The 12,842-nt window shown below is 45.4% G+C and overlaps 1 protein-coding gene across 5 annotated transcripts in view; it reads right to left on the bottom strand.

Moving 5' to 3' along the window:
• Positions 1-981: 981 nt before the first annotated feature.
• Positions 982-12,842, bottom strand: part of ripor2 (RHO family interacting cell polarization regulator 2) — a 74,930-nt gene continuing 63,069 nt past the window's right edge. For all 5 annotated transcript variants that reach the window (XM_076878957.1, XM_076878956.1, XM_004549221.4 and 2 more), the window contains exons 7-22: positions 10,392-10,541; positions 9,891-9,954; positions 9,502-9,545; positions 9,081-9,206; positions 8,846-8,994; positions 8,118-8,247; positions 6,521-7,279; positions 6,194-6,378; positions 5,786-5,948; positions 5,531-5,663; positions 5,147-5,308; positions 4,632-4,805; positions 3,757-3,959; positions 3,589-3,672; positions 3,398-3,488; positions 982-2,512 (exon numbers count right to left, since the gene is read on the bottom strand). In XM_076878957.1, the coding sequence (XP_076735072.1) occupies positions 2,412-2,512; positions 3,398-3,488; positions 3,589-3,672; positions 3,757-3,959; positions 4,632-4,805; positions 5,147-5,308; positions 5,531-5,663; positions 5,786-5,948; positions 6,194-6,378; positions 6,521-7,279; positions 8,118-8,247; positions 8,846-8,994; positions 9,081-9,206; positions 9,502-9,545; positions 9,891-9,954; positions 10,392-10,541 (2,718 nt within the window). In that variant the 3' untranslated portion in view covers positions 982-2,411. The remainder of the gene's footprint in view (positions 2,513-3,397; positions 3,489-3,588; positions 3,673-3,756; positions 3,960-4,631; positions 4,806-5,146; positions 5,309-5,530; positions 5,664-5,785; positions 5,949-6,193; positions 6,379-6,520; positions 7,280-8,117; positions 8,248-8,845; positions 8,995-9,080; positions 9,207-9,501; positions 9,546-9,890; positions 9,955-10,391; positions 10,542-12,842) is intronic.

The following is a 12,842-nucleotide window of genomic DNA, read 5'->3' as shown; positions in this document are numbered from 1 at the left end:
TATTAATTTAAAACAGCAGTAGGACTTAAAAAAAACAAAACATTCTATTTAAGACTGAATGGGCTCCAGCCCCCTCACGACCCTGACAAGGATAAGCAGAAGAGAATGGATGGACTCCGTGTGGGGAAAGAGAAATCCAGTTTTTAATTATGCAAAAATAAACTTTATTGCAACTTCTTGATGAGCAGAGGAACCACGACGGAGAAGAGCAGTGTGCAACCACATGAATCAGTACTGAAGCTATTGACCAAGAAGATGGATGAAGTTCAGTTTCAGCAGTTATTATTAAAACCTAAATTAAACGTGCACATTTCGCCACCTTGTATTATATACGGTGCTAAGGAACTGAACAGTCCACCAATTAACTTGTTAAACAGGTCAACAGCGAGTTTGTGAAGAGAGAAAATTAGACAGAGTGAGTTACTGGACCAAAATACTGTAATGCTGTTCACATCTCGAAAAGGAATTTAAATTTGGACCACGTTTTGCAAAAGGCTGCATGAAAGTAAAAAAGAAACAACTTTTAGTATCAACTTCACGCATTTACAGATTATATTACAAAAAGAATACCTTTCATAAAAATACTAACCGCTTGCTTTTTAATATGGCTTTTGGATTGTGCAGTTACAACCAGATGTAACGAGATCCTCATATTACGGGTTTGCCTTTTTTTTTCCTTTTTGTGCTTCCAAAGATAAGTCTGAGGGTTCTGGTCCAAATGTACACGCTGTATTGAAAATACATTCTCTTGGATGAGCTCTTATTAAAAGACCGTTTTAAAATCCCAAGATTTTTCCTTTGGTTAAAGTAAATCTACTTAATAAAGTAACATCTCTATCATATAAATGCCCCGTTAGTTTGGGGACCTTTTAGGGAAAACAAAATCTATAATTACTATTAGCAAATCTTAATATTCTCCAAAATAACAATCTAATATAATTAAATTGAAAATAAACTCCAATTATAATCAAACACGAGTCGTATGGTTAAAAACACAGAGGCCTTTTTAAACAAAAGACATTAATTCAAATACCAGACCTGAAAGTAGAGCATAAATATACAATCATTTACATAACAATGTGGTCTGCTCTAATACAAAATAACTTGACAGAATATTAGAATAACAAGGAGTAAATAATAAATATATGACATGTGAGCTTCTAAGTTTTGTCACTGTGCAGCAGCACCAGACTCAGTAGTACAGTTACAATGAGAAAAGCTGGAGATAGATGCCTCCCCTGGGTCAGTGTTCCCATTAAACCGTTCGCATGGAGCAGACCCAAAGTGTGGCAGAAAAGGCCAAAAGCTTAATGTCTTATCCTGCTATCAGCTCGCGTGCTGCCTCAACTGATCCTCTCTGCACAACTGCCAAGAAAGTGCATTCTCATGAGGTCCTCTGCCTAGTTTATTGCCCTCGACTGGCTCCTGACCTTGTAGGAAAAACAAACAAAACATACATTTACAAAGAGTATTTGTGTAATGTGCCAGCTCAGCCACAACGAGGCTCAAAAGGTCAAAAGCTGACGATATCAAATGGGCTTCACGTGTCAGCCAGGTGCAAAAAAAAGGAAAAAAAAAAAATCACATATGTACAGAAAAAATTGCACTTGTTAAACTGCAAGTAGGAGAAATCTCAGACGCAAACTGCTGCGTGAGTGAACACTGGGCACTGTGCTAAACCCCTGTCTCCCCTGGACCGCTGTGACCTCATCTTATTAATGTTCCTCCCTGCCAAAAAACACACAGGTCTTTCAACCACACGAGGATCCCTGAAAATTACGTCTTGAACACAACCACGTGTATCACGTGTAAACTAAGCCGTATTTACACGCCTTACAACAGTGCAGGTCTTCCGAAAGCGTCAGAAAGCACTTCTAATCTAGGTGAACGCATGTTAACAGTGATTATACAAAGATCATAGTATATTGCGTGGTACAATAAATCTGTAAAACTTGAGATTATTCAGAGAGTGCGTGAGACGGGTGTTCTCGGAAGCCTTTTTGACAGGAGGGTGAAGACCCGGTGCTTGATTTCCACAGTCTTTGGAGCAGCTCTCAGCCGCTTTGTGTCCAGTCAAAATTTGTGCTTTTCAATTCAACTTAACGTGACCGGTGTGTGCCTGGCTCAGACAGCAGGGTGAGGAGGAGGAGTGTAAGCGTGCGTCAGGAGGGGTCTAGGTTGTGTGTCCTTGTGGTTAAGACAACTTGTTTGGTGTTACTTCCTTTCAGGAGGCAGTGAGTAACAGTGATTAACTGCAGTTTAAGTGAAAACGTTTGTTGTTGCTAGAAAGCAGATCGATGAACAGATTAGTCGTTAACGGCCCTGTGAGGTGTGCTGTGTGGGTTGAGCTAAGGAGGCAAGTGCTGTCCTCGGAGGTCCGGGTGCAGTCCTTCTATCTTTTCAGTGATGGCTCAGAAGGCAGTGGTGACGGTGTTTCCTCGCCGTGTGCCCAGACGGATCATCTCCCCCGGCACAGTGTCCAGCTGCTCGTACGCCAGGCGCCCCTCCTCACCTGCAAGCAGCAAAAAGAGATTATTAGAAATAATGTGTCCATAGTCACCTTTCACATAACTACTGAAGGGGAGAACGGGGAAAAGCTACAATTTACTGATGGTACACAAACGCCTCATGCGCAGTTAGTTAAAAAGTGAATGTTTTGCAGAGAGGACAGCTTTACAGATACATTCACTAAGTGTGTGTGGGACTGTCACAGATTGTCTAACTTTCACAAAGACTGTTTCACACAATGTTCACTGAAATGGCATCAAACTCGGCGCTGAACTTACTGGTGTCTCCAGCAAGATGCCTGCATATTTTGCTGGGAATCGGGTAAAACTGGTTGACAAGGGTTAAGAATGAAACTTTGGACGAAGGCCAGAAGGAGCAACAGAATCTTCTAAAAATATTAGTGAGAATAAATCACTTGGCAAATGAAAGGTCGCTGGTTTGAATTTGCGTCAGGAAGGGCTTTGCCAAACCAAACGTGCAGCGTTGCCTGCTGAGGCGATCTCTTGTGGTGAAGGAGCAGCTAAAAGTAGCTTCTGTTAGTAATGACCACCTACTTCTCAGATGGCAGTATTCGTATCCCCACAATCAAGATTATGGCAGAAAGAAGGCAACGGAAGGACGTAACAAATTGACAAAAGAAAATATAAGAATCTGCATGCTGAGTTAAAACCCTCGGCGTTTGAGAAAAGTTGCCTTCAATGTAAGATTTTAAAGCGTCTGCAGAGAAAGTGTTGAAGCTCAAACATCTGCCCCAGAAAACAAGCAAGAGAAAACGTGTTTTTCTTGGAATTTACCGTCAACACTGCAATTAAACACATCTTAATAGCACTATAGTGTGTAAATGACCTCATGGCAGTTGTGTATAAAATGCAGTGGATTTGTTACGCACCGAACGTGAGCAGGGTTTCTATGGCCACGTGACGCAGCTCTTCGTCGGCTGAATCGCACAGCGCTACCACTGCTCTGATGCTCTCGACTGCCTGCGCACACAAACAAGATAAAAATGTAAAAATCCAAAGGACATGTTTCTCTTTATTGCATAAAACTGCTGTTTGCACAGTTTAGTAAACAACTACTGACCTCCAGACAGCTGAGAGCTGAGCAGGCTGCCCTCTGACTCTGCACTCCAGCCTCCGACAGTGCCTGGGTGTAGCACTCCACTGCCTGCAGACACACAAACAACCATTAAAAATGTGGCTCAAAAAGCAGAAATGGTGCGCCTACCGTTTTCTCTTGAGCATTACTCACCCTGGTCCTGAAGTGCTTGTTTGACGCTCCAGAAGAGAGGTAGTCGGCGGCTGCCTTGTTGACCTGAGGGTCCTCTGCAGTGAGGAGGGATGCCAGGGCCCTTAGGGTTCTGCTTCCAGGCCAGAGAGATGACAAAGGCACCTCCTCCAGTTCTGCGAGACAGCGAGGATAGTCTCCGCTGCACAGGACCTCTGCAAACACCTCTGAGGAGGAAGCCAACGCAGACACACGCAGATTAAACCAAGGATAGGGCCAGCTGTAACACTCACAGGCCTCACCTACACACAAACTTCCTTTCTACTAAATCCTGATTAGAGGTGAGGTGATCGATCCAGATACATCGATGCAAACGCTGGTATTACTATTGGATTGATACTAGCATGATAGCATCAATACTGTTGGCAGTCACGTCAATTTTATTTATAGCCTATAGCACATTTAAACAACAGAAACTGACCCAGAGTGCTTTAGAGACTGGCACATTTACATTACATTAAAAAAAACAAAAGGAAAAAAAACACACAGCTTCAAAACACACGAAAAGCTGAAAGCTGCGTTTTTCTGTGTTAACTAATTATTGTGGAAAGCAAAGGTCACAGTGATTTAGCTCAGAATTTGCAAATTGCTGATGATTCATCTCATAAATCATGAAACGCTGCTCTTCCCCAAGTTGTGGATAAAGCATCAAAATGTTAGCTCTAATATTTGGATTAACTTGGAGAAATCTTGGACTTGCACAGGTGGCCGTATATGCCACGTAGCACAAAATATCCTAATTTTGCGACTTAGGTTAAGAAAATAATTCGATTATTACAGGACGCAGCCAACAACAGAGGAATTCGTGTCATGATGTAAGCATCACAGCTTTTGCGCACCCTCTCTGGCCAGGTGCAGCAGGTGCGTCTCCATGTCCTGGACTTCATGTTGTAAGATGTAGCTGTAGAACTGAAACACAGTCAGGACGTCCTGAGAGAGCGCAGCAGCGGGAGCACTCTGTGCCGCCAGCAAGTCGCTCCTGTCCACCATCTCACCCACTACCATGCTAATCGCTGGAGAGGAGAGAAGAGATCGGTGTATTGTTCCAAGATAACGGCATAACATTATTTAGTTTCAGCTATACAACAAAAACCAAAGAAAACAAAATCACAATGCCGTGTTCACACAGCCTGCAGTCACAGTTTACCTCATAACATAAAGCAGTTTGTTTCTATCCATTTTCATCAGCTGCATTATATTCTCAGTTAAATGCAGATGTCTCGTTTCCCCCTCAGGAGCACATTAAAACCTGTTTACACCCTGAATACGTGAGTCAGTTGAAGCCCTGACTGAAGATGAAATTTTAAGTATAACCCGTGGTCTGTTTGCAGAAACAAAGAAGGGACGAGCGAACCTGTATCGGCGCCGTGTGGGCGGTTCTCCTGCAGCACCGCCGTGTAGCGCTGATTCATGTGTTTGAACACTCTGTCCAGCGTGGTGTGGAAAAGTCCCTCAGAGCCGCTGCACTCTGACCACAGAGTCATCAGCTGGGGGCGCTCCACGAGGCCCGGGAGGACTGAGGAAAACAGGGCAGAGCACGAGGTCAGACCACAAACCCTCAAACCTCCTTCATGCACCGTAACGATTTGTTTTTCTGCTTTAAAGTATAAGATGTATGTTGCTGTTTGGGATAAGTTTCCAGATTATGCAAAAACTACAGAGCCAACCTTGGAGGGGTGAAGCATGAGAAAAGAAAGGAAAAATGGAGGAAATCTGGTCTACGTGTTTAGATACCCACCATCAGCAGCAGATGTTATTGCTCCCAGTTTGTCCACGCTGATCTCTGCTAACTCCTCTAGCAGCTGGGTCTGTCCTGACAATTTAAGGAGGACACTGCGACGCTGCCAGACACTGACCCCACTGGTCAACATCTGCCATGTTACCAAGAAAAAATGAAAACATGTCAGATGCTAAAATTTCCAGAAGGTAGCTGGTGTTTTACTTAAGCAGGATGAATGGTAATTATGATATCAACTATCAGAAGGAGCTCTACCTGTATGAGGTGAATGCAGTACTGAAGGTGGATGACAATAGCCACGTCCAGATTCTCATTTCCAGTGGTAAGTGGGAGGGGGCTTCCTGCCACACTGTTGCCCACCCCGGTGTCCTCTGTCAGGGCTTCGCTCAGGTGTCCTCTGGCTTCTGGATGCTGAGCCCTGAGCAGCAACATACAAGAGTCACCACCGAGGGGCAGCGGTAACACACCGACTGTACGTGTAGTGAGTTTGTTTTTAAAGAGTCCAGTCATCCTAAGAATCCTAAGAATTAAACTCTTCATTTGCTGCCAAGCACTTCAAAGTTCTCACAAAAGTTTTGGTATGGGACCTTAAAAAAACCTGCACGTGTATATATAAATAAATGAAACTGTAATGTTTTAGCCAATGCAAAATATTACACTCACCCGATCCTCTCTCCATCTGCATCAAAGATCGGAGACCTCTGTGGGGGAATGCTGATGACGGCGTTATCGTCTCCGGTATCATCGTCGTCAAAGTCAGAGGTGTTGAGGAAGTCAAAGCTCTCCAGGGCACTCTCCACAGTCAGACTGAGGCTAGAGGATCGACTCCTGTGACCCGGGAGACGGCACTGGGGGGGAAAAGACAGGATGATGGGCATCCAAAGAGTATAAAAACAAGACAATAAAGTTTAAATGAACCCTAGGATGGCAGTTTCTCTGAAAATTTTAGTGCACAAGAGGTTCTGTAGATGTTAATGAGATGGAGTTTACCTTCAGTAGGTCTTCCAGACGCATCACTTCCTGCTCCAGGTCCTGCAGCTCTCTGCAGCGATGAGTCAGCGACTCTAATCTGGTCAGCAGGCTGTGGATGGCCTCCTCCAGGCTGCTCTCCAGGAAAGCCCTGCTTCCCTCTCCTGCCCAGCTCAGACTTCCCTCACCCTCAGCAGCGCTCCCACTGGGCGGCATCATTTCCGAGGAAGTCAGCCTCTTCACGAGCTGCTTCGTCAGGCTGCCCGCCTCCTCTGTGTCCAGTTCCACAGGTTTCAGCTCATCGGCGTGATCCAGGAAGACATCCTCGGGAGCCACTGCGGACAGCTGTCCATCTGAACACAAGGACGGGGCAGCTGAACCACAGTTGGAGCTAGAATTACGCTGAGACTCTGTGCGCTCCCACTCAGAGTCTTCGGCCGCTTCGGCTTCATCGCTGGCAATGCTGGCACTGTTCCTGCTGCCCCTGCTTCCTCTACTGCCCGTCTCCCCATCCTCCTCATACTCTTCCTCCTCCTCTTCCTCCACTAAATGCTCCTCTGCGATGGAGTCCTCCCTAGTTGGGAAGATTTGCGTAGGTAATGGTTCTGTTTCCGGAGGAGTTACAGTAATCTCAGGGTTGGACTGGCCCGGGGAGTAGGAGCTCAGGGCAGGGCTGGGGCTGGGCGTAGAACCAGACGTATCAGAGAAGGCGAAGGACAGACGCTTGCACTCAGCCACACCGCAGCCGCCGTTCTCGAAGACATCGTCGGGCAGTGTGGACTGAAAATAGAGACAGGAGAATAAATCTGTGCTGCAAACAAGATAAAGGACTGAGATCTGGCTGAAATCAGTGAATGAAGGACAGAAAAGTTCAGAAGAAAGCTCCTCTTGTTTTCCAAGATAGAAAAAGCGACGGCACACTATACTGATACTATACTTGTGATCAGATCTGAACCCAAATTGAATCGAACAGTGAGGTAAATATAAACAGAAAACATAGGAACAGCTTAACGAACATGCAAACAGACGTGCAAAGAGCCACACATGGCGTTCTGTAGTCCTTAAACAAAGGGACAAGGTGAACCCAAGTGTGTCCACAAGAGCAGAGAACTACATCCCCATCATGTCAGTGGGGGTAAGAGGGCACACAGAGTCGGGTTAGGAGGGTCACAGGGGCCACAACACACTCACATAAACCTCCAGACTGGATTTGGGCCTTGGCCGCAGTGAGGCCAGGTCACCAAACGAACGACTGCGCCTTAGCTTCTCTAGCAGGGTGTCTCGGAGCATGTGCAGGAAGGAGAAGCGCTGGCGCTCCACGGGGTAGGGCTGCCACTTCTTTACACAGTAAAGGCAGGGAAATAAGACAGGGTGTTGGGTATTTGAGGGCAGGTGGGTGAAATGTAGGATATACAAGATGGGGGCAGAGTGTGGGTATAATGGGAATATACAAAGAAAAGGAGGGAAACGGGCGAGGGTTAGTTTAAGGGTGGTGCCTGCACGGCTTAAGCATCAACTGGAAAAAATAACATGGGGCATGATTTACATCACGGTGCAGACAGTGCATGGGTTAGTGTGTTATGGATCACAGAATATGCTAACAACTTGCTTGACTCACAAAAAAGGAGGTGTCCTGGAAGGTGGGGGTCTCCGGTGTGCCCTGGCTGTAGACGGACACTCGTCTCTGGAGAGCTGCAGCTTTGCTCACATTGCCAGACGACAGAGTCAGGTCCTCCACGTCGAAGGGGCTGGAGAGGAGGATAAAAAAAGACAAAGCTCTTAATGACACTGCTTACATTTGGTTTCAAAAACCTACAAATGGGCAGCCCTAAAAATGTGGTGTAAACAACCACAAAGATTCACTGTGATGCAGTCACTCAAGCCACTTCCTGAGGTGGTCTGTTGCAGTGTAAACAACAATATTTCATGATGGGTTTTCAACATGGGCTGGTAAAAACATCATTGATGAGGTGCTCCTTTTTGAAAATCAGTACTGAAACATTTGGTGCTGGCACTGGAGCTGTGTTTGGAGACCTCTGACCACAGGTGTGCACAGCAAGGCATCTCGGTTGTGTAAAAACAAAGTATGAAGTGGGTGTTACTATGATGTTTCACCAGCAGATGGCAGGACCCCACAAGGCATGCAGACCCCGACTTTAATGCTGTGACACTAACAACCGTTGTAGATGCTCCAAACATATGGCCGGTCCAGCAACAAGACTAAAATAGTTCTGGACTACCTCTGAACAATCCTGCTACCCAGCAGTGATACCATCTGGCAGCTGCCAACTCATTATGTACCCTAATTTGTGCAACACCGGTTAGATTCAGCGAGCTTCTACTTACTACCATGTGACTTCCAGGTTGAGTTTGATGGTCCCGAGGTCGTTGACGTCCACAGCCACCACCTGAGGCACGGCAGTGAATAGCTCCTTGGTCTCACAGATGACGCTGCCCACCAGCATGTGTGTGGCCAAACCCTTCAGCTCCGTCACCTGATGGGCACAAACTTATGTTTGTTTCTCATTTCAGTGCCACAGCGCAACGTGTTAGACACGAGGCTATCTGGGTTTGTACAGACCTTGATGTTAATAAGGTCAGTAATGAGGGGCATGAAGACCATCTCGTCTCCATCCCAGCTTTGCCTGGAGTTTACTTCAATCCTCCCCTTCAGCTTCCACCGCTGGCGACCGTAACGCATGAAGATCTAAAGGAAGGAGCAAAAAAAAAAAATGTAACCACATAACTTTATAATGGCTGAACTAATAAGCTAATTTTTTTTAACTGCTCACTGTTTGTCTCACTAAACCAACCAGCTAAGTGCTAACTTTGGAGCTGGGTGGAGTGTACAGTGGTGTTTCACTGAAAGATGGCCAAAGCTGTTGCTACATAAATATCATTACAGCGGTTTCCAGCTGAAAGAGTCACTTGTGTCTATCTGTCTCAATCCTGTTAAAAGTAGACCCAAGAGTCAGCAGTTAGGGCAAAGAAAATAAACTTGCCTCATATTGGTCTCCAGGACAGAGTCGAGCAAATCCTGCCAAACCTGTCAGATAGAAGTGACAGATATTTATATTATGCACAAAGAGGAGAGAAAAAAAAACCATCATTTTGGGGGGGGGGGTTACAATGAGTTAAGCAACGTTAGCTCACTTTCTTATTCAGAATGAATTATTGCACAATGAAACAAGCTGCTTTTAACTGTCAAGCATATTTTTGTCATGACTTTTCAGGGATTCAGGGTTTCTAACTTGGTCCATGAGTGAGAAATCTTAGGATTTTTGCTCCAATGAATATAAAATCATCACCAAAACATCTGGATTCTAAATAATCCCAGTGTGTAAATGACTAAACTTGCATTAACTTCTCATGTAAATCATTCACGTCCCACCTTTCATTTTGATATGAAACTCCCCGAGCAGGTTCTCCAGTTCGCTCTCAAATGCGCTCATGTTCTGGAGGACGGAACGAGAGAGATAAGACTCATCACACAAACGGCCCTCACAAAAACGAGAACAACAACAGTAATCAAGTTATCTCTGCAGGCTCTGACAAAGCCGGTCAACACCAAACTACAGAGGAGACGGGAGGGCGGGTCTAAGCCCTCGGCACAGGTGGCGACAGGTGCGCTTGTTATTGGGATTTAAAGGTAAGTATCTGGCTTTGCAGGTTAGTGTTTACAAATCCCTGTAAGCAGTAATCTGTATCATATACTTAGAGTGGGTGCTGTCAGACGTGACTACGTTTAATGCGCCCTGTTCTGCGTTTATATATAATCTGCAAATATCTCTGTTTAAATGTCATAATTATTGTAACCCTACAATTACAGTTACTTTTTACAGCTCCATTCGCTTTACAGGACTAAGAGTCTGCAGCTGACAGCTCTGAGTACCTCGGTGTATTCCTTGTACCGACGATTAACCTCCGCGATACTCTCTTTGGTGCCTTTGGTGGAGGGCGAGGACGAAAAGGCCTGCTTCATCCGGATGGCACCCTCTCTGAGACGGCTCTGGATGCAGAAGGCCTCGTATAGCTCATCAACCTGCACACACACACACACACACACACACACACAGTCCCCTCCATCTTTAATCGGCCCTCACGAATTTGTAGGCGGGGTAACACACACGAGACAGAAACTTGTGCAGTTATGAAATAAAGTTATAAACTTCCATATACATGAAAACATCCCCGGGCAAGGAGCAAATTCCCAAAAACTTCCAACTGCCATGTGAATTTTTCTGTGTTTGCTTCCCACTGGGTTTCATTCACGGATGGCACAGCTTCAGGCTTGTGCAATGAGAGCAGAAATAAGCACAGACATGATTAACTTTTGCTTTACACTTTATTTCAGATACACATCTGGTCACATGGTCAATAAGACTGTACAGGAAGTCCAAAACAGAAAAGGCCTGCAGAAGTAAACACAGTAAAAAGGCTGACATTGCACACACAGACAGAAAGACAGTCATCAAGACCGACAGGAGAGACAAATGGATAAACTAAGAATGGATAAAAATGTCCTGAAGTAAGCTGGCACATGCAGCTGCTGTATATCTGTGTAACTCTAACCCGACGCCTGCACTGTCCCAGTCTGCGAGCCCAGTGGGACACTCCCACGGCGAGGCAGCAGCAGACGGGGTTTAGAGCTCATTTGTCTGCCCGACTGCAGTTTGCAGCACTAGCCTGACCTAACCCAAACCCGCAGGGAGAGGGAACGACTCCATCAACATCCTGCTGTCTCAGTGTGAGCTAAAATGTCAGCGTTTCAGCTGAAATCAAATCACGATGATGCTGAAGCAAAAAGCTCAGCTCAACAGATTCACTCCGCCGTGAAGCCACAGGCACAGCAGATTTAGATGATTTTATTATGAGCAAAGCTTTGGTAATGAAGTCATTATAATTCTTTATAATAACGCTGTTTCAAACGTTTTTCATTGTTTCACATTTCCAAACACAAGTGCTCCTTAACCAACCCTACTCTATAAAAATCAAGTTCTCCTCATCAATATTTGTATTTCCTAAATTTTTCACATACTTCATTAAAATTCAAACATTTAAAAGGCTCCAAAAACAGACACGAGTCATTATGAAACAACACTGAGCTGTAATCCCAGCACTTTTTGAGGATGCGGTTGACTCACTCAGAGCCATTGTACCAACAACAACATTTAGCAGCGGTCCAGATTTTTAGCGTCCTGTCCTTTGAATCTTTTGGCTTATTTTGAACTAAAATTCACATGTGATGAAGCGGCAGGCGAGCAAAAAACAAAACACCTCTGGTGAGCCTCATCAAAGGGAAATATCTCCGGCCGCCTGACGAGAGCGCTGAAATATTGATGCCTCGCGCTCTTTATGGCACTCATTAGGGAGAAGCAGGAGAAAATGGGCTATTCTGGCTCCTGTCGTCCCAACAGCTTATCTAACTGTTTGTTTGTGTATCTTTTGTGCATCAGCCGAACGCTGCCAGCCTGTTTGTGAGTGCAGACTTTTTGCACGCGCCGACGTGCTGACATGTGGATGGAGAGCGAGTTTTTGCAAGCGGTGGGTGGGCAAAGGAGTGCTTCTAATAAAAAAGAGTGAAAGTGGTTTGCGGTGGGATGGATATTAGAGTGTGTAACTCTTTTTGACACACACATACGCACAAACCCACCCACTCCACCTTATACCAACTAAGCCTTCACCACCCCCCACCCTCAACCGGGACCCAGCCCGTCTGTCTGTCTGTCTGTGGTATGTGATGTATGTGGCGGGGCGGCAGCAGCTGAGCTGAGCCGGCTGGAAAACAATTTCAAACCTCAACTGTTATTCTCAGCACTCGGAGAAAATAACGGGTTTTGTTTACGATGAAGGGGAAAAACTCAAAACGTGTTTTTGTGCATGATCCAAGGAAACTTTTTACACCTCACATAAATAAAGACACGACTACAACGAGGTATTCATTGCCTAATGAAAAGCCATCATTCTTTAGAGGCAATCAGCGGCCGTATCATATTATCAGCTTAATGGTGCCAATTTTTGTCCCCAATTACAAAAAAGCCCTTTGCTGCCTTCGAGGAAACGTCCTTTTGAAGGTCAGCCAGGCTCCTCCACTCCAGAGGGTGGCCGTCAGCATATTGCTGAGCCTTGGGCACATTTCAGCCCAGAGGAAAAAAACCAAAGAAACATGAAAGGCAAAACACAAAGAAACAAGAGTAACCTCAGCACAGGAGGAAGGAGAGGACTGCACCCGGCAGAAGCGCTGATGCTCTTTTGGACGCGCATACACACAGACAGACGGACATGTGTTATACATCCTGATAGCAGCTCCTGTGGAGATCTCCCCGCCTTTCTGCCCTTTGTC

This window comes from Maylandia zebra, linkage group LG22 (assembly GCF_041146795.1).
Source record: "Maylandia zebra isolate NMK-2024a linkage group LG22, Mzebra_GT3a, whole genome shotgun sequence".
In the NCBI taxonomy this organism is placed as follows: domain Eukaryota; kingdom Metazoa; phylum Chordata; class Actinopteri; order Cichliformes; family Cichlidae; genus Maylandia; species Maylandia zebra.
The sequence above is the reverse complement of the archived record's forward strand: the minus strand, read 5'-3'. Positions and strand labels throughout refer to the sequence as shown.